At 48.5% G+C, this 20,859-nt stretch overlaps 1 protein-coding gene across 1 annotated transcript in view; it reads left to right on the top strand.

Annotated features, from left to right (window-relative positions):
- CTSS (cathepsin S) overlaps positions 1-20,859 on the top strand; it is a 243,489-nt gene that overhangs the window by 168,892 nt on the left and 53,738 nt on the right. The window contains exon 6 of the mRNA XM_069649738.1: positions 12,526-12,688. Coding sequence (XP_069505839.1) covers positions 12,526-12,688 — 163 coding nt within the window. The remainder of the gene's footprint in view (positions 1-12,525; positions 12,689-20,859) is intronic.

Here is a 20,859-nt window from a genome sequence, read left to right as displayed (position 1 = left end):
GGGGGAAGATGGCACAGAGTCATCCAGGTTGGTGGGGGGTTTGGTGGAGGAGGAGGCCGTGCAAGCACCGGAGACGGGGTCTGGGGGTGGGGATCCCACTGGTGCTAGTGGTGCAGTGCAGGACCAGGGACAGGAGGCAGCACAGGCCGCCGCGGAGGTGCCTGTGTGCAATCCTGTCTCTGATCCTGTCCCTGCATCATCTTGCACCAGCAGGGATGCCCATGTCCAGACCAGTTTTCAGGCAGGGGATGAGCTGACGTCAACTGGCCTTCCCCTGCCTGCGGACGTGGCTATCCAGGCCCGGGTTGAGCCTGTCCTGGCTGGAGTGGCGTTGCGTCAACGGGCCATGCGAGGCGACCTGCAGTCTTTTCATGAAGAGACTGCAGGTCATCTCGAATGGCTCGTTGACCACGTCAGCCTGCTGGGACAGGTCACCCAGGCCGGATTCCTCCGTCTGATGGGGCTTGCCACGACCCCCTCCTCAGCTGGACCCCCTACGCGCCAGTCGTCCTCTGTGCCATCTTCCCACCCATCAGTCACCTGGGTGCCCTGTGGAGCTGCCTCTGACGGTGCGGCCAGGCTGGTGGAGGAGGCATCCCTGCCACAGTCGGGAGTCGGACGTCCAGCAGGGGTGGCCACGTCAACGACTGCACCCCAGCCGGCGGAGGATGTGCAGGCAGCAGGAGGCAGTGCAGGGGCAGAGGCACAGCAGCAGCAGCTCCATGGTGGGAGCCATGAAGGCTCGGGGCCTTCGACATCGGAGGGGCAGGCATCGGCCGGAGGGCAGGAGGACCCAGGACAAAAAGTGTCTTCCGTGTGGCAGCGGTTGGGCCACGCCATAGATGCGGAGCGGCAGCGGGCGGAAGAGGCACGGCTCTCAATGGTCAGGGCGGAGAACTCCATGCAGAGGGCCCTGAGGCGGGTCGAGTGCCTCGAGGCAATCCGCAGGGCTTTGGAGGTGGACACGTCGACGGCCCTGCGGACCCTCGGGGCCATGGAGGTGGACCGCCTCCGGGACATAGAGGAGGAGTTCGATGATGCCCTGGCCCGGCACATCCAGAAGTGAGCCGTGGAACTAGCCCGCTGCCCTTGTACATAGTTATGTAGGTAGTGTTAAGTTTCATTTTTGTTTTTATTTCATTTGGACCTTTTGGACATTGGCCACATTTTTGTATATAGTTTTTTTTATTAGTTAGTGTAGTTAGTTAGGTTTCCTTTATTTTGTTGGGATGATGGACCCTGGCTTCTTGCTTTGTACATAGTTGTGGACTTGGACATATTTTTTTTTTTTAATTATCCATGGATCAATGGCTTATGTTTTTTTTTCACATTGGATTTTGTTTGGTGGACATTGACTTTGTAGTACATTACTTTGGATTTCTATATTCTTTGATTTTTTCTTTTTTTTGGACGGACATGCTTCTTTTCATTTTTTTCCATTCACATTTCAGTTTCTTCATTTTTGTTTCTATTCATCTTTCCTTTAATACATTATTTATTTGTTGCACTTCAATGTGTGGTGTCTCATTGTTTTCATGCATTTCATGTTATGTGTTTTGAGATTCACTGACACCCATTGGGTGTATGTGAGGGACATGTGTTTGTTTTGGAACTTGCAATTGGTGTTCTGTGATGTAATTGCAGAATATGAGTGGGTGGATGCAATACTCGGGTGGGTGTTTTGCATTTGGGGGCTGACCATAGAGACCAGGGATCTGGACTGTGATGACATGTTGGGTGGGGAACATGAGTTGGACATGGGTGGGGGCCTGCTGGCAGGTGCCCCACAGTGCTGGGGGGTGGGAGACATGAGTGGGGGCCTGGTGGAGGGTGCCCCTGGATGCTAGGGGGTGGGGGTGCTGGGAGACATGTGTGGGGGCCTGGTGGAGGGTGCCCCTGGATGCTGGGGGGGGTGGGGGTGGTGGGAGACATGAGTGGGTGCCAGGTGGAGGGTGCCCCTGGATGCTGGGGGGGTGGGGGTGGTGGGAGACATGAGTGGGGGCCTGGTGGAGGGTGCCCTGCACTGCTGGGGAGTGGGGGTGATGGGAGACATGAGTGGGTGCCAGGTGGAGGGTGCCCCTGGATGCTGGGGGGGTGGGGGTGGTGGGAGACATGGGTGGGGGCCTGCTGGCAGGTGCCCCACAGTGCTGGGGGGTGGGAGACATGAGTGGGGGCCTGGTGGAGGGTGCCCCTGGATGCTAGGGGGTGGGGGTGCAGGGGGACATGAGTGGGGGCCTGTTTGAGGCTGCCCCTGCACTGCTGGGGGGTGGGGGTGGGGGGAGACATGAGTGGGGGCCTGGTGGAGGGTGCCCCTGGTGGCTGGGGGGTGGGGGTGGTGGGAGACATGAGTGGGGGCCTGGTGGAGGGTGCCCCTGCACTGCTGGAGAGTGGGGGTGATGGGAGACATGAGTGGGTGCCAGGTGGAGGGTGCCCCTGGATGCTGGGGGGGTGGGGGTGGTGGGAGACATGGGTGGGGGCCTGCTGGCAGGTGCCCCACAGTGCTGGGGGGTGGGAGACATGAGTGGGGGCCTGGTGGAGGGTGCCCCTGGATGCTAGGGGGTGGGGGTGCAGGGGGACATGAGTGGGGGCCTGTTTGAGGCTGCCCCTGCACTGCTGGGGGGTGGGGGTGGGGGGAGACATGAGTGGGGGCCTGGTGGAGGGTGCCCCTGGATGCTGGGGGGGTGGGGGTGGTGGGAGACATGAGTGGGGGCCTGGTGGAGGGTGCCCTGCACTGCTGGGGAGTGGGGGTGATGGGAGACATGAGTGGGTGCCAGGTGGAGGGTGCCCCTGGATGCTGGGGGGGTGGGGGTGGTGGGAGACATGGGTGGGGGCCTGCTGGCAGGTGCCCCACAGTGCTGGGGGGTGGGAGACATGAGTGGGGGCCTGGTGGAGGGTGCCCCTGGATGCTAGGGGGTGGGGGTGCAGGGGGACATGAGTGGGGGCCTGTTTGAGGCTGCCCCTGCACTGCTGGGGGGTGGGGGTGGGGGGAGACATGAGTGGGGGCCTGGTGGAGGGTGCCCCTGGTGGCTGGGGGGTGGGGGTGGTGGGAGACATGAGTGGGGGCCTGGTGGAGGGTGCCCCTGCACTGCTGGGGGGTGGGGGTGGGGGGAGACATGAGTGGGTGCCAGGTGGAGGGTGCCCCTGGATGCTGGGGGGTGGGGGTGGTGGGAGACATGGGTGGGGGCCTGCTGGCAGGTGCCCCACAGTGCTGGGGGGTGGGAGACATGAGTGGGGGCCTGGTGGAGGGTGCCCCTGGATGCTAGGGGGTGGGGGTGCAGGGGGACATGAGTGGGGGCCTGTTTGAGGCTGCCCCTGCACTGCTGGGGGGTGGGGGGTGGGGGGAGACATGAGTGGGGGCCTGGTGGAGGGTGCCCTTGGATGCTAGGGGGTGGGGGTGCAGGGGGACATGGGTGGGGGCCTGCTGGAGGCTGCCCCTGGTGGCTGGGGGTGCAGGGGGACATGCGTTGGTGGGCAGTAGTGCTAGTTGATATGTGGGTTGGCTGGTGGGCATGGCCATGGTGGATGGGGTGCCTGCAGGACATGTGCTGGGTAGGCCCCTGTGGTGTGAGCCACCTGCAGGGGCCGTGGAGGGTGTAGAGGGTACACTGTAGAGGGTGTGCTGCTCCCCGCGCACCCCCGAAATACACGTACCCCGCTCAATCGCGTGTGGAACTTCCCGCGCACCCCCGAAATACACGTACCACGCTCAATCGCGTGTGGAACTTCCCGCGCACCCCTGAAATCCACGTACCCGGCCAAATCGCGTGTGGAACTTCCCGCGCACCCCCGAAATACACGTACCCCGCTCAATCGCGTGTGGAACTTCCCGCGCACCCCTGAAATCCACGTACCCGGCCAAATCGCGTGTGGAACTTCCCGCGCACCCTGATATCCACGTACCCGGCCAAATCGCGTGTGGAACTTCCCGCGCACCCCCGAAATACACGTACCCCGCTCAATCGCGTGTGGAACTTCCCGCGCACCCCTGATATCCACGTACCCGGCCAAATCGCGTGTGGAACTTCCCGCGCACCCCCGAAATACACGTACCCCGCTCAATCGCGTGTGGAACTTCCCGCGCACCCCTGAAATCCACGTACCCGGCCAAATCGCGTGTGGAACTTCCCGCGCACCCCTGATATCCACGTACCCGGCCAAATCGCGTGTGGAACTTCCCGCGCACCCCTGAAATCCACGTACCCGGCCAAATCGCGTGTGGAACTTCCCGCGCACCCCCGAAATACACGTACCCCGCTCAATCGCGTGTGGAACTTCCTGCGCACCCCTGAAATCCACGTACCCGGCCAAATCGCGTGTGGAACTTCCCGCGCACCCCCGAAATACACGTACCCCGCTCAATCGCGTGTGGAACTTCCTGCGCACCCATGAAATCCACGTACCCGGCCAAATCGCGTGTGGAACTTCCCGCGCACCCCTGATATCCACGTACCCGGCCAAATCGCGTGTGGAACTTCCCGCGCACCCCCGAAATACACGTACCCGGCCAAATCGCGTGTGGAACTTCCCGCGCACCCCCGAAATCCACGTACCCGGCCAAATCGCGTGTGGAACTTCCCGCGCACCCCTGATATCCACGTACCCGGCCAAATCGCGTGTGGAACTTCCCGCACAACCCCGAAATACACGTACCCCGCTCAATCGCGTGTGTCACTTCCCGCGCACCCCCGGAATACACGTAGCCCGCTCATTCGCGTGTGTAACTTCCCGCGCACCCCCGGAATACACGTACCCCGCTCAATCGCGTATTTTACTTCCCGCGGCGCCACTTTTTTGATGCGCTGGGACTCTACCGCCTGCCTTCGTGTGGCGGACGTGTTTCAGCTTGTGCGCGGCTTTGGCTGTGCGTGGGTTTGCCCTATTCCATTCCATGAATACGTGTGGTTCGTGTGCGTGTGGGCGTTACCTCTGCTTCCGTGCAGTGCATCCCCAGTTACGCCCTTATTTTCGCGTGTTGTTCCCCATTCCGCGCGTTACGCCCCATGTCCCGCCCACTTTCTGCTGTGTGCGCTGAGGTTGTGCGCTTTCACTGTGCGCGTCGCGCACCGTCGCGCACGCCTTTCGCGATGTTGCAGTGACTTGTGCGCCATGCACGGGTTTGGCGCACATCGCGCGGTGAACACGCGCAGGGACTTCCATGAATCGCGCGCGTGCGCGTGCGCCTGTTTTTTTCCGCTTGCGCCTGCTTGCGCCTACTTGCGCGTAGATTTTCGGCGCACGTTTGTTCCATGAATCGGCCCCTTAATATTACCGAGGATTTCCAGCCTGACGACAGGGGATATTGAAAGAGCATGTGAATCAGTAAAAGATCCAATGAGAATCACACCATGCCTAATTTATCAAAGATGCCCAATACAAAATCTCATGGCACATTACGAAATGGCTAGACTGGCTGCATTAAAATGCCAGTTTAGCTACATAATAACACTATCATGCTTGTTTTATCATAGTTGCCCAGTGAAAAATGCCATGCTTCCCCGTAGTCCTCCAGTGCCATGCATGCACAATATCAATGTGAGTCATTGTATTCTTTACTAGGCATCTTTCATAGATGCCCAGTAGAAAAAGGCTGTATCCGCCCCCTGTGCCCACCCCCCAGCACCTCAGATGCACACAATGTGATTAAACATAATAAAGCAGTGTTCAGGCACAGTATTTTTTACTAGGCATATATCATAGATGCCAAGTAAAAAAAGACCATGCCTGCCTTATAGACCCCCAAGGCATTGCATTTTTAAAATGCCATTATTGCACAACCCCTCTGACCCCCACCTGCCAAAATCAGCTCTCCAGCCCAGCACAAACACACACATTCACACAACAATCGCATGCAGCATGCACTCATTCATTCAGAATCCTACTTTCACTCATTAGTTGGGGGGAAGAATTGCCCTTCTCTAGGGATGCCTATGTAGGCAGCTAAGTCTGCTGGGAGATTGACTGTACCCCTGTATCCTTTGTCTGCATTTATTCTGATGGAGTGGCTTTCCCCCTTGTTTCACCTTTTTGTGGCTCATTAGTCTGCTTTATGGTGTGCTCTGTGGAGATGGGGCCCACTGTAATGGAGCTGTTATGACTCCATGTTTAGGTGATGGGCTAGAATCACATTTCGAGGTCTGACTGTGTCTGTTCCCCTGCTAATTAGACCCTGTATACCTCGCCTGCTGCCATGGGCGTAGGACATAGGGGGAGCGTAGGGGGGACAAATCCCCCCACAATTTTAAGTGGGGGGATATATGGCATTCATCCCCCCCAGAATATGGCTGTGCTGTGCACAGTACCATGTGTCCCTGACACTGTCTGCTGCACATTCCATTTGCATGCAGCGTGTAAAAATACGTCTTCAGCCGTCAGTGTGTAAAAGTACAAGTTCTGCAGGCTAAAAGTACTTCTGCTCGCAGTGTGCTGCGTGCCTGCGCATTTGGTACGTGCCGGAGCATGGGCCAGGGAACAAACTGCACGTGCCCCTGAGCAGTGCACTGCTGTGCAGCCTGCCTTTGTCCAGTCAGTGTGTGACTCATCCTCAAAGTGAAGTGGAGCAGCCAGGCAACACGCGTGCTGAGACTGAGCAGGCAGGCTGGGCCGGCCTTCGCGACGGCGTTTGACTGAATTAGCAAGGGAGAGAGACTCGACCCGAGAGCTAAGGTAAGTAAGTACTAGTGTGTGATGTTGTGTGAGGACGAGGAGGGACAGCGTGGGAAGGCCGCAAGTGAGGGGAGATTAATGAAGCATAGATAGTGACACCGATACTTCGCCTCATCACCAATGTTGGTGGAGGCCCTTTGTGGTCACACGGGCGCTGCTGGGCACAAACAGACAACGGACACAGGGTGCTGATGTATACAGCACTCGCTGCCGCACTGAGGGGCACGTGTGGCGCAACACCCTTTTATTCAGACCCCGTCATGACAACGTCATGGTGGGGTATCTTAAAGGCACATGCCTAAACTTAGGAACACCATGTTGGGCAGTCTTGGAAAATCGGTTAAAAGTGTGAATATTTTGCTCAGAGGGTGCAATGTGTACAAATGTGTATTTCATCGAAAATGTATGTGTTTGATACCACGCAGGCACAATCGGGAGCATGTGGGCAAAAAAGAGATAACATTAATAATATTATGAACAATAATATTGATATCACGTTTGTGTACAGCCCTTTATAGCAGATTCGCTACTCTTGTAAGCACTTTAATAATATCTGTTCACATTACCTGTTTTATTAAGATTAATTTCTTCATAAACTAGAGGTTTATTTGTTTGCGAGAACACTTTGAACATGGTAAAGTAGTTTTGTTCAGTTGCAAAGGACGACATATGCTTGTTTTATATTACATTTGATACCAGTTGTCCAAATTCGTTTTGAACATTTTTTTCTGGAAGTTATTATAATAATGTAAAATACATCACATCAAATTCAGATGATATTGGTTCACTTTTAGTTTGGAATACCTATAAGCTGAAATATTGCATTAGAGTACAGCTAGGGAGGCATGGCATATGAGGAGGGACACAAAGCTTGTAGGTGTTGTATTTGCCCACCTTTTTACTGCCCATGGCCATGCTAATCCCTATGGCAATTCTCACCTAGTTCCTGCTCCTCCCCGCCCATGGCAACTCTTTGAGCTCCCTTTAATTAATCCTTACCATCAAACTCAACACTCAGGGCCTCATTCCGAGTAGGGCGCAAAGGGATACCGGGCACCGTTAAGGACATCGGTGCCGGTAATCCCTTTGCGCCCTATTCCGAGGTCCCTTTGCGGGTCCCGCTATGGGCACCTGGTTTTACCAGGCGGCCTTAACGGGAGCCGCAAAGGGACCAGGGAGCAAATAACGGTACCGCAAATTGCGGTACCGTTATTAGCTCCCTCCCCATTCCCATTGAGCCCTATGGGGGCTCAATGGGAATGGGGATTGCCATTTTCAATGGGGATTTACCGGTCCCGCAGAGGTCGGAATAGACCGGTAAGTCCCCATCGAACCAGGGCGGACTCGGTACCGTTATTGGAGGCAGTCATGGCGCTAATAGCGTTATGACTACCTCCAATCTCGGAATGAGGCCCTCAGTGTCTGCCAGTGTGCTTTCAAAGCAGTCTTCTGAGAGTTAATGACTTAATTGGAGTTCTAAACCTGCTGCCGCTACAATAAAAATGCCTTAACGAGGTTTACCTTAAGCCATTCGATGTATTACCACAATGCATGTCCTTCACCGAAGTCCTGTTAAAAACAAGCACTGGCAAAGCCAACAGTTTTGGCTTGTCTGTACGTATTAGGCAGATGCCAGGCACAGCTCTTAAATGGAAAGGTACTCCATTTTAGAGCTGCTACCATCAATGGCGAGTTAATACGACTATTGCTGTGCCTGGCAAGTACCATTCCCATGCCTAAACAAAAGCACAAACTGTTGGCATTGTCAATGCTTTTTAATTATTAATTTAATGTCTTTCAATGCTTGCAATCAGTGATGTCACAGACATGTCACAAAACTGTGACAGGTTGCACATGTCACATGTCAGGCTCCTTTCCGTTCAAAAGTGATAGATGGCCCTGAATCCGTCAGGCATTTAGGTGTGTGCAGGTGCTTTCTCTCACTCTCTCTCACTCTCTAGCTATTTCCCCTCCCCCACCCCTCACCACACTGCACCCCACCTATGCCCTCCCAACCTTTCGTTTCTTGAGCCTTAAAAATAGCAGCATTGTTCTCCTTTTCTGGAGAAACAGAAAGCGCTTCTCTCGGCCCGAGAAATGAAACTTCCACTGCAGTAAGAAGGTAAGAAAAGGAAACCGAAACCGCAGCTTTGCGCCCTCTGGAAATGCCAACTGTTCGGCCTCCATGTAGGCTGCCTAATGCTACATTTGACATGTCTTGAGAAAACAAGCAAGGGAATATGTGTCGAGTGATACTATGGCCCTCATTACAACACCAGCAGTAACCAATGGCGCTATTAGCACCATGGTTGCTGCCGGTATTGTAACGAGTCCGCCAATGGTAAATGGGAAAATACCACCCCATTCCAAGGTTGGCGGAGCGGTAATTCCCCATTTACCGTAGGCCCTTCCCCATTCCCATTTTTGCCCCATAGGGCTCAATGGGACTGGGGAAGGTGGTAATTACGGTAACGCAAATTGCGGTACCGTAATTACCTCGAAAGTCTCTTTGCGGGTCCCTACTTTAACGGCTGGTCCAAACCAGCCGTTAAGGTCGGGAGCCGCAAAGGGATCTCGTGATCAGGCGTTAAGGGTTTAACGGCGCCGGTTACCAGACATTTGGTCGAAAACCAAATGGTCGAATTTTTTTTTATTTTTATTTTCCCTCCTTTTTTTTGGGGTGGGGGAGTGGGGGGGGTCCCCCCCCCCCAACCCCCTTTTGTTTTCTAAAAAACCCTTTTTTTAAAAAACGAAAACCCGAAAAATAAATATATAATTAAAAAAAAAATCGACCATTTGGTTTTCCACCAAATTGCATCGACCAAATGTCATTCGACCAGTTTTAATTCGACCAAATGACTGGACACCATGGCGCCGACACCTTTTACGGCGCCGTTAACCCCTTAACGCCAGGGTCCTAATGAGGGCCTATGTGTGTTATGATTGCGCCAGTTTACTTCACTTCAGTGTATGGATGGTGGGCATGTAGTGTGCCCCTGCTGCCCCCTCAGTGCAACACTTCACCTTACTATTATTCCAGTTATGTAATGGGGACTTCCATTTTTTATACAATGTAGGATTTAGGTGTGGAATGGCTTTTGTACAGTGTCCAGTGGGTGTGCAGAGTGCACCCATCTGTGTGACGATTATGGTCAGATTTGCGGATGTAAGATATTGTGTGGAATTGTATTGGCCTGTTCCCGAGGCCAGTTGTGCATCCCTGTGCTTTTGAGAATGTAAAGTTGGAGTATTGCTTGTAACCCTGTAATATAAATTTTCCACCGCAGGGCTTGTCTTGTTCGTTTAGGGTCGACCGTCCCAGTATTGTGGGACTAAGGGCTTGCAGGTATGGAAGCCTGCTCCACGTTTAGCAAATCCGAACTTAGTATAAGTAATGCTGTGTGCTATTCTTGTGGGCATTGGTTGGAGTCACGCTGCCTCTGGCCCATTCATGAGTTTGTTATGATATTCTTTTGAGGTGTGGTTGCTGAACCTCTGCTGCGCAGGGGTTTTCATTGCCTGAGTTTGCTCCCACATGGTGGGATTATTGAGGTGCAGGTATGGCAGTGTGGAATAGTCTGTCCTGGCATTGTGGGGCTAATTAAGGTTAAGTATTCCTGTCATGAGATTGTACACCTCTTGTAACAACTTTAGGGCATGTATTATCTTAGGGCGTGTGCTCACCAAGCCTTAGAGTGTTAGTTTTAGGTAGCCTGTTTTTGGGGTCTCAGCATTGTGGGACTCAGATTGCCCCAAGGTTAGCTGGCTGCATTGCTAGGCAGGTTCATAGTTTGAGTTGGCCTGCCTCTTAAGGGGATTGATGTAGAGTGATTGCTATGATTCATCTGTCTTGTAGTGTGTAGGGGTGGATTGATGTTTGTGTGTTTGTTGTAAGAGATGAAAATGTTTTGTGACTTAATTACATGGTCTCCTGGCCATTATGAGTGAGAGATGGAATTTTGTTGTGTGCAGAGGGAATGCTAGCACAGTGAATGCTGGGTGAGTGGGATTGAATGAATGGTATATGTGTATGTCAGTTGTAGCTGATGTAGGCTTAGAAAGGTGGCCGGTGGGTGTCTCTTGTCTTTATATGTAACTTGAGGCTTTGTTTGTTGTTGTTTGTTTGTTTTATTATTTCTAGTGCGCGGTCATACCCTCAGGTACCCGTGCGCAGCATTTAAAAGAGATTGCGAAGCTTAGTTACAACAGCACAGTATAGAAATTTTACATATACATAGTAAGAAGTGGAAGTAATATCCGGAAAATATACAAATATACAGATGGGTAATAAATACACAGTGAATACGAGCAGTAAGCAGTACAATATATACAACTGGCAAATTAGGAGATGGTTCACAGGCCTATGTTTTTAGCCATAAGACGACCTTAGAGCAAACATTCTGAAAGGGCAGGACCATTCTGAGAGTTGGTGGAAGGGAGTTCCACAGTTTAGCTACTTTCACTGGGAAGCTGGTACCCCCTATAGTGGAACGTTTGAAGTTGGGTACCGAGAGGCAGTCTTTGTAGGCCAATCTTATGGGTCTCAGAGAAGTCTGTCTATGAAATCTGTCGATCAGATAGATGGGGGCAGCGTTGTTGAGGGATTTGTGCGTGAGAGAAGCAGTTTTTAGGAGAATTTTGTCTTTAATAGGGATCCAATGGTTCAGTTGGGAATGTACTGTAATATGCTCTCTTTTGGAGATGCCAATGCTGCTCTACAATGATGTTGTGGCCATCAATAGTGAAGCTTTAGAAGCAACCGTATGAATATAACTTAAGTAACACGTAACCTGAAGTCTCCAGCATCATCTATACTTGGAACCCTCATGTCTAGTTACAACAGTCTGCCCGCAAATCCAAAGGTGTTGGAAAGCAGTTTTGTTGCAAAAAACTAAATCCATAGGTGCTCTGAACGACCCGGTCATTATCATTTTAGGTTACAAAAAAATAACCCATTCCTTACATTACGCTATGGGACAGTTTATTGCAAGTCTCTTGTTTGCTGCTCAGCTGCCCAATTCACCATGCTGGAAATTAATTAACACCACCCGATCCATATCTGGTGGTCAAAGGCTTGGTTTATTATGGCCATGAAGAAGATGCCTTCCACCTTGAAAGACACCCATGGAGAATTCCAGTAGGTTGAGATCCCGTTTTGATTTCGGTTAATGGGGAAGCTACCACACATGGGCTATCTAGGATACTCCAACTCTCTGGCAGATGGTGAACTCCCTATATGATTAATGTCATTGTCCCTTTGGTGGTGGAACTTCAGTGGAAGCCAGAAGTGTGTGTATCTTCTTTGTGTGGCTTGTGAGTACAGGGTTGTCTGTTAATGATCAGTGTAATGGCTGAACGGTCTCCTGCAATAATGAGGAGCATGTGCTGGTAGCACAGATAAGCTCAGAAATTTGACCTGTTCTCTCTCTTTTCTTTTTTCCTTTTCTTTTGCCTCTTTCTCTTCCCTCATGTTTCCTTCTCCATTCCCTAGGTTTGCTGCACTATGTTTTTCCAAGTTCCTGGTGTTTCAAAGGCACATTTCTATGGGCTACAGCTATGTGTCCTTTTGGTCAATATGCTGATCAATGCTGAATGTCATGTCATATTTAACAAGCATATTCTGGATAGACAGAAAAATGCAATTAAGAGACATGCTAAAGATGTGACCACACCAGGCATCTTGTTAATCAGTTGATTTCAATCTAAGTAGAAAGCCATTTTGAGAAATCAATTTGCCATATTTATTTTCTGAGTTGGTCCAGGAAACAGATATGGCTAAGGAAGCAATCGAGACTGAGAAGAGTTCGCTCAGTAAATGATAAAAGGTGTTGTGTTTATTCTGAGATATGCTTGTCTTTCCAGGATGGCTCCTGCAAGTACGATCCTGCCGGCCGGGCGGCCACAAGCTCCAGCTCCCAGCTGCTGCCGCAGAGTGAAGCGGCCCTCCAGGAGGCTGTTGCTAACATTGGACCCATCTCTGTGGCCATTGATGCCTCTCGCCCAACCTTCTTCTTGTACAAAAGTGGTATGTTTCGAGAGTTTGCCTCTAGAAGAGACAAGTTTTATTGGGAGAAATGTTCAGAACAACTAACGCTCTTCATTTTATTGGCTTGATCTACTTCACAGGGAGTGCACAGACGTATGAAAGTCAACTCTTCAGCATAGACCCCAGGTTACATTATTGTATGTTGTATCACGTGCACGCATACCACACTGACTCATCTAAGGGAAGCTACACATTCAGGAGGATGAGGTTAATGCCTCATCACAGGGTTCTGAAAATTGCAAGGCTTTTAGTGAAGTGTAACAGAAGCTTGCTCCAGAGAGTTGGGGGACTGGATCACAAAATATCTGTTGAGGGATAATGAGCTGGTGGCGGTGGGTGGAACACAGCAGGTGATATATCGGCATAGCTATAGAGGACCAACACCAGTCAGGAACTTGGAAGCCAGTCATTGCAATTCGAATTGTATCCCAGAAGCACTGTTCTCTTCTTTCTAGTCCTACTATTTTGCAGCTGTAATAGCAGACCGACCTACAGGCCATGGGCCACTTTTGTGTAGATACGCTATAGTGTTTACATTGTTTCATGGTGCACGGACAATGATGATGTGAAAAAAATAAACAGAACTCTGCATACCCTTTGTGCAAGCATGGAGCAGATATCCATCCTGCTAAGGAGGGGAGACGTAGGTAAACGTTGGCCGAGATAAGTAGAGCTACGAGGAACTCCATATCTGTGCAGTCCTTCAAGGAAGGGGGTTATCATGTGACAGCTCCTGACTTGCTAAGGTAGGTGCTCTCTATTTCAGCTGCCCTGTGAGGGGGAGATAATTAAAAGTTAAGCTAGTTGAGAGCACAAAACTAGGTTTCGGGAAGGCTGGAAAACATAATTTCAAGATTTATATCATCTAGAGCTTTTAAAAGAAATGGGAATACCAACATTAGCCTGGAGCATAATTGTATGGCCTCATTAAGCTACTAGTATTCTACAAGTTGAGTTACTTGTACAAGTACAGTTGCAAAACCCGTCCTCTGAGAAATGCATGGACACATTCCTTAGGTAGCAATTTGTAGATGCAATAAAAGCCGCCTACAAGAAAGATTATACGAAAATAGCTCCTTAAGTCACATATATATTAAAATATTACCCCCTACCCCTATTGATTTATTGTTCATTTGTAATGCACCCATACACAAGTATTTTGAGGTGCAGCAAGGCAGGAGGAGTTCGGAGGAAAGATAGGAGGGAAGTAGCGATCCTAATAGGCCTTATGACATTCAGTACCTGCAAGTGCGGTAACGAGAAGTGCGGGGGGACAGGTGGGGAAGTGCAGGAACTGGGTGGGAAGGCGCAATGAGAAAGAGAATGCCAGGGAGGCCAGGTGGACGGGGCCAGAGTGAAGCAGAGAGTGAAGGGGGGTCCACAACTAAGTGCAAGTTAAGGGGCTGGAAGGCTCCAGGTTACAAGTTTCCAGCCAAGTGTAGGCAGGGGTTGGGGGAGAGGGGTCATGGGAGAAGTGCGGAGACTGGGCAGGGGAGGGCCTGGATCCCTATATGACTCTAAAGGAACCAGGCCACCAGTCTCAGGCAGAAGGGACATTAGCAGGGGAGAGGAAGGGAAGGGAGAAGGAAGAAGAGAAAAGGAAGGTCTTGAGGAGCTTCCAGAACTTAAGGAGGTCCGACTGAAGTCTGGGAGGTGCAGGGAGGACATTCCAGAGGGAGGCACCCGCAGAGGAAAGAGATGTACCCCCCATTCTCTACTTGGAAAGCGCCAGCATGGTCCCAGGCCCCAGAAAGCTCTCTGGATGATGCAGAGGGTCTTGCATTTGATCCTCGCAGCAACCAGGAGCCAGTGAAGAGATTTAAAGGCTGGGCCTTATTGAATTTGGGCATGCCAGAGAACATGTACATTACAAATTAATATGTGTGAATTTCTTCAGTGATGGAGACTATTTGATCTTGACATTTTGTTTTCCAAAACCTATACTTTCAAAGAGAACATGTTTGAACTGCACCCAGCATGTCCACATTATAGGTGAATGATTTCTCTTAAATCAGTAACGTTGAAGCTTGATTGTCTAAACATTGTTCACAAAATAACCTGGATGTACCTGAAATATATGCAAAATGTGTGCAGCCATGTCGAAGGTCCGGTCCAGATATCGGATGTTAGGTGTTCCTTTGATTCAAAGGTATTTGTAAAGGGCAAGGTGAGAACAATTTCATGGCCTCTTGCCGTGAATGGCTGTATGGGTTGTGTTTGGGATGTTCAAATGGGATCCATGGCTAGTCATATTGACCAGTTTTGAGTTTCGCTAAGGAAGTGTTAACCATTGGAGTGGGTGGGATTTGTGATCTTACCAGTTTGGTGTGCGGTAAATATAGCAGCACAGTGCTTATGGTTTATTTGTATGTTTGGACCTGTGCAGCAAGGTTTTGTCAGAATAAGGCTTGCTGTGGATGGGATTCCTGAGGGACAGAATGCCTGTATGCATTGGAGGATGGGTCTCAAAACTAAGAGCTTGTTTGGCAGTATTTTTGTGATAATTCTTCGAAATTACTCATTTACCGTTACAGCCATTCGAGTGGTGGTGGTAAGGCGGTGTAAATATGCATTTTTAGAGACTATAGGACAATGGGGATTGTTTCAGATTAGCAAGCAGTAAATCCGCTGCAGTAAATCTGCCAATTTTTGGCCTTTAATTGGAGGAGTTGGTGAATTCTTCACTTTATGGTAAAAACTCTGAATTTAGCGGTACAGTAAAAGTGTCAGAAATTCTGTTACGACCAAAACAAAAAAGTTGCGGAAATTGAATTACTGACACTTTTCATGTTGTAATCTTTTTATGGCATTTCAAAATAATATTACAATTCAGAATCAAACAGTGCTCTTATGTCAGCAGTTGATAAGTGCCAACATCTCGTGGGAGTGCATACCGCCGTAATTGAAACAATGGAAACGGAACAAAACAATAACAAGGAAAAATTAACAATTCTTCAGTCTTTTATTTCCCTTGTTGTAATCTTTTTCTAGCAGTTCGTTAAAAATATTAGTACCCGCGGCGGGTGTGACAGCCTCCAATCCAATGAGGAGGCTTGGAATGGGGGCATTACCACGCGATAATACTGCCGCTCTGAGCCTCTTCAGGGCTGGAGGTCGCCATCTTCAACGCCGGGGAACAAGGTAAGTGCTTCCTCCAACTCCCACCTAATACATATATTCAGTGCTTAAAGCGGGCCGGGGCCTGCCGGGGCCAGGCCCCGGCAGTCTCCAAAAAGTGGGACTGAGCCGGGGCCCTGCCCGGGCCCCCGTCCTACAGCAACATTGGCAGGAATCGCGGGATGCATTATCCCGTCGCGGCTGCAATGAAGTCAGGCGAACTGACGCCAGTCACAGCGACGCTGTGACTGGCTGCCACTTCCGTCAGTCATAGTAACTGCGTCTGGTGACCCCTCGCGTGAGAGGTCATCAGAGGCAGTTACTGTCCCTTTGTTTCCCCTGGTCGCCTTTAACGGCGAACCTGGGGATTTCTCGACATATTTTGAGGTTTATAAAAGATGGCTTTGAAAGTACACATTTCAAGCCATCTTTTATAATGCTTTGCCGACGGACAATTTTGTTTAAAAAAGATGGCCTGAAAACTAGTCAAAACGTAGGATATGCACACAAATATATATAAATGTTATATATTTGTGTGCGTACCTTACTATGGTTTGTGTACTTTGCAAGCCATCTTTTATAAACGTAGAAATGTGTTACATATTTCTATGTTTAGAAAAGATGGCTTGCATAGTACACAAATCATAGTAAGGTACGCACACAAATATATAACATTTATATATATTTGTGTGTAAACCCTACGATTTGCGTATTTTTTAGGCCATGCCCTTCCCACAAGCCACGCCCCCAAATGAGGGCCCCCCTCGATTTCTTACTCCACTTAAAGCCCTGCATATATTTCCCTACCCCCCCATTTACCTTTTCCTTTCGCATCTTTTTTGAAAGCAGATGCACTGGAAACACTTCTGTCACCAGCTTCGTCTGCTCCCAATCTACGACATGCCGCCATGGAGAGGGTATAGTGTCCTTTTATCGACACCCATTTTTACAACTGGTTTTTTGTTGCAGCATTTTTTCTGAAAAAATTGTATTTTTTAGGGGAGGAAGGGTATATAAAGGGTTGGGGGATTGGGAAATAAAAAAATAGATAAATGTCATGGGGGTTGGGGGTAACACCCCAAAAATAATTTTGAAAACATTTAGAAAAGTTTTTTCGGCAAAAATTCCACAGCAAAACACCCGCCGTAAAAACAGGTGTCGATGAAATTACATACAACCATGGAAAGAACCTTCTCTTTTTTCCATGGTGGCTATTTTCTTTGTTTATTTTTGTTCCTATTTTTTTAATGGCCACGATGGAAAAGGAGAAGGGACTACAGGTAGCAATTTTGTTAGTTTACTTTTTTTTTTAATTTTTAAATGGCCGCTATGGAAAGGGAGAACGGACTTCACCTTACTTGGCAGCCATTTTTTTTTTTTCCTTTTTTCAGTTGTGAAACGCTGCGTACAATTCCAATCTATAAGTTAGATTAGGGACCGCCTTTCCTTCATAAAATATAATAGCTAGAAAAATCGAAAAACTGTTCTATTTTCATCAATTGGATTGTGAGAGCGGAAGTTGTCTAAGTGAGGGCATGTCGAAAATTCCCATAAGCAGGTTGAGCCGAAATGTAAAAGCCCAAATAAATAATTCTAGTAGAACTTCTAATTGCATTCTTATCAAAAGACCAAGTTAAAGTACTGTGTTTCTTGCAGCTCGAGAGTGAAAGAATTCTCGTTTTCAACTCATTAATTACTAGACCATTGTCTTTCGCATACACGGAGAATGACAACAGAAGCCTCTGCAGACCAACCCTAGAGTTGTCAATAAGCAAGAAATCGACTTCATCGGCGATCCAAGGGATTTTTAATTGGGCCAATTTGGGGGGAAGAAATACAGATGTCATTAGATGTTCATCAATGTCTGATACGTATAAATGAAAGAGGCAGGGGGCCAAAACGCACCCATGCCTCAGACAGATTGTGTTTCCATTCTACTAGACATATCACCTTCCTTATTCAGGGCGTACCATCATATCTGAATTCTCGTATAAACCCCTAATGAGGCTGAATAGACCAAGCGGCAGACCACACATTTCTAACTTCATCCAAAGTCTTCTCTGATCCCTTCTATGAAATGCTGCCGAGAGGTCTATTGATGCCACATAGGTGGCTCTAGAAGTGCCAGTCCATGCTGTTTCCTGAATTGCCCTTAAAATGAGCCCACTTCTGTTGGTAGAGTGGCCCTTGCGGAAACCTGTCTGTAATTTGCTTAGCCTATTTACAGAAAGTGCTCACTCCTCCTAACACAAAGACCTTACTATCCAGATCGATAAAAGGAAATCAGCAGATAACTCTTTGATTCTGTCCTTGCGCCTGCTTGTAAATAGGAATAACATATGCTGTCCACCAGGAAATCGGATATTTCCCCTGCACTACTATACCCTTAAATAGCATAGTTAGTGCATAAGTCAATTTTTAGGGTAATCTTTCAGAGTATTATTTGTTAACCCATTAGGGCCCACAGCTCTTGATCGTTTACAGGCTTTAATAATTTCCAAAACCATATCTGTTTCAATATGCAAGGACCACGGGCCTCTTGGCCCTTTCGTCTCGGGGCAATAGAAAGCGCCTTACCGCTGGTTGTAATGGCATAGAGGTCTGTAATAGATTGGACCCACTGAGGATCAGAGACCACATTTAACTGGACTACATCAGTACTTTCATCTTGCACATTCACCAGAGCCCAAAATGCTCCCATGTCCTTATTTAAAAGGATGTGTAGCATGGACTCTGCTTCATTCTGTAATAGAAATGCTGTTCGTGATTTACAGAAATTTCTATAGCTTTGTTTTTCTCTGTTATATTGTTTTAATGTTACTTCTTTTTGGTCGTTTGAGTATTTAATATCACAAATACATTTACTCATAACACGCTATTCAGCAGCTAGCCTTTCAACATATTTGTGATGATTGCTTCCCCCCCACCCTTGGGCCTAACTTTAGGATTACCTAAAGCTGTGTTTATCAATTTAATCATAAAAGATTCAAAATGGTCGTCATTAAATACCCTAATTTTCCATTCCAGATCAGTACTTTTCATAACCCTGTTAAAAACTGCATTGAGCACCCCTATGTTCTTAGCTGTCCAACGAATGGAGTTTCTACCTCCATTTGTTCTCAAATTCGTTGGGCCACCTTTGGTTTGAGCATTCAAAAATAGTTTAAAATTAACCTTCATGATTGAATGATCACTCCAAGTGTTTTCCACTACTTGCAGATCATTACAGCAGTTAAATAAGACATTGGGCACCATGGCTGCCTCCCATACCGTATCCGAGTCCGGTCTTGTTCAATGGGGACTTACCGGTGCATTCCGACCCTGGCGGGACCGGTAAGTCCACATTGAAGAAACCATTCCCCATTCCCATTTGAGCCCCCATAGGGCTCAATGGAATGGGGAGGGCGCTAATAACGGGCTCGCGAATGGCAAGCCCGTTATTAGTGCCCTGGTCCCTTAGTGGGACCTGTAAGGGACGTGTGGTCAGACCACACGTTCCTTACGGTTCCCGCTAAGGGACCTCGGAATTGGGCGGTAACTGATTACCGGCACCGGTCTCCTTACCGGTGCCGGTAATCCCTTACCGCCCAACTCATAATGATCCCCATTGTCCAGATATAATCAAGGGTCGACTTGCTAGAACATCCATGTCATTTATGATGTCAGCATTCATCGGCCTGTACTTTTCCGTTCACAATTTAGAGTCCAATAGATGTCATTGCAAGAAAACATTTCCTACCCGTTTAAATCTTGAAGTCGGGGGCCACCATATCAGATGTTATATCCCATGGGTCATCCTCCTGATCGCCCGGAAAGCAGTTAGAATTCAAGTATCCAGCCAGAACAATATGCCCATGTTTGACAATCGACTGCCAACCGTGAATACAATCCAAATTACCAACTGCCCCTAACCAATAAAAATGTATCAAAAGCAGAGCAAATGGATCTCCCAGGGTATTTAATGAAACCACCAAGGCACCATGATTAAGATTGGGAATCGATTCTGCAGTCAGACCTTGTACTTATTTGTTGACAATAATTGAACTTTACTAGCTATGATAGCGCTGCCTTTTAGCTGATCATGGGACCGATTAGTTTCAATATATTAACTCCTTCTCCTATCTAGACCTACAATGTAGGATACATGTATTAGTATTTCTCCAATCTGGAAATTCAACTTGGTGTAGATCAAATGAAGGGAGGGCACATAGACTTAAAATCTCAGAAAGGATCAGCAGTACGTTGGTTCTATTTGAACACACCAGAACATTTTTGCCAAGTAAACTAGTAACCACCAATTTATTTGACATTGAAGACTTCAGAGAGGTATTTTTCTCTTGGCGAAATTCAGATTGTGTGTGTGATGTTTTAACTGTTATAGGCCCATCCAAAATGTTCAACTCCTGGACAGATGAAATGGACCTACTGGGAAAATTACACTATACAGCTATATTCTTTGAAATCTGTTTCTCTGCCCCCTCACCACCACATCCGAGGACCAAGTCAGTTTTGGCCCCTGCATCAGATGTTAAGCAGGTCTTTTGGTTAGACACAGCAATATTTTTAGATGGGCCAGAGTGAACAGTGGCCTATTCGGGTCCCAACATTGGTTCAGTTCCAGTTCCTCCAACCATTAGATCACTAGCCAGCACTGATCCCAAGAGTACAGCAGGACCAAACACATAATCATGTTGCACTCCAATGTTTATGTTTGGTTCCTTTCATCTTTCTTCTAGTACTGGAGTCAAGAGCCGGGGCGATTCATTTTTCTTATCAACTACTCCATTCAAAGACTCAGTAATATAGTTGGGTTTCTCAAAAATGTTGATGAGGCATTCTTCTTTTTTGCCAGCTTTAAATATTTAGATTTTTTCATTTTTAAGGGCAGTCTTTTTAATATCTTGCCTCCTCTGGTTTTTGATAATAAAGGAACACTACAAACATGGGATGAATCTGTCCCACTAATCCCCCCTTCTTCATTATCTGAATTAACCACAGGTGCATCACTATTGATAATGATAGAAGGGGCAATG

The sequence above is a fragment of the Ambystoma mexicanum genome, chromosome 1p (assembly GCF_040938575.1).
Source record: "Ambystoma mexicanum isolate Mex_15411 chromosome 1p, UKY_AmexF1_1, whole genome shotgun sequence".
NCBI lineage: Eukaryota > Metazoa > Chordata > Amphibia > Caudata > Ambystomatidae > Ambystoma > Ambystoma mexicanum.
Note: the sequence above shows the minus strand (reverse complement) of the source record. Positions and strands in the feature narration are given on the sequence as shown.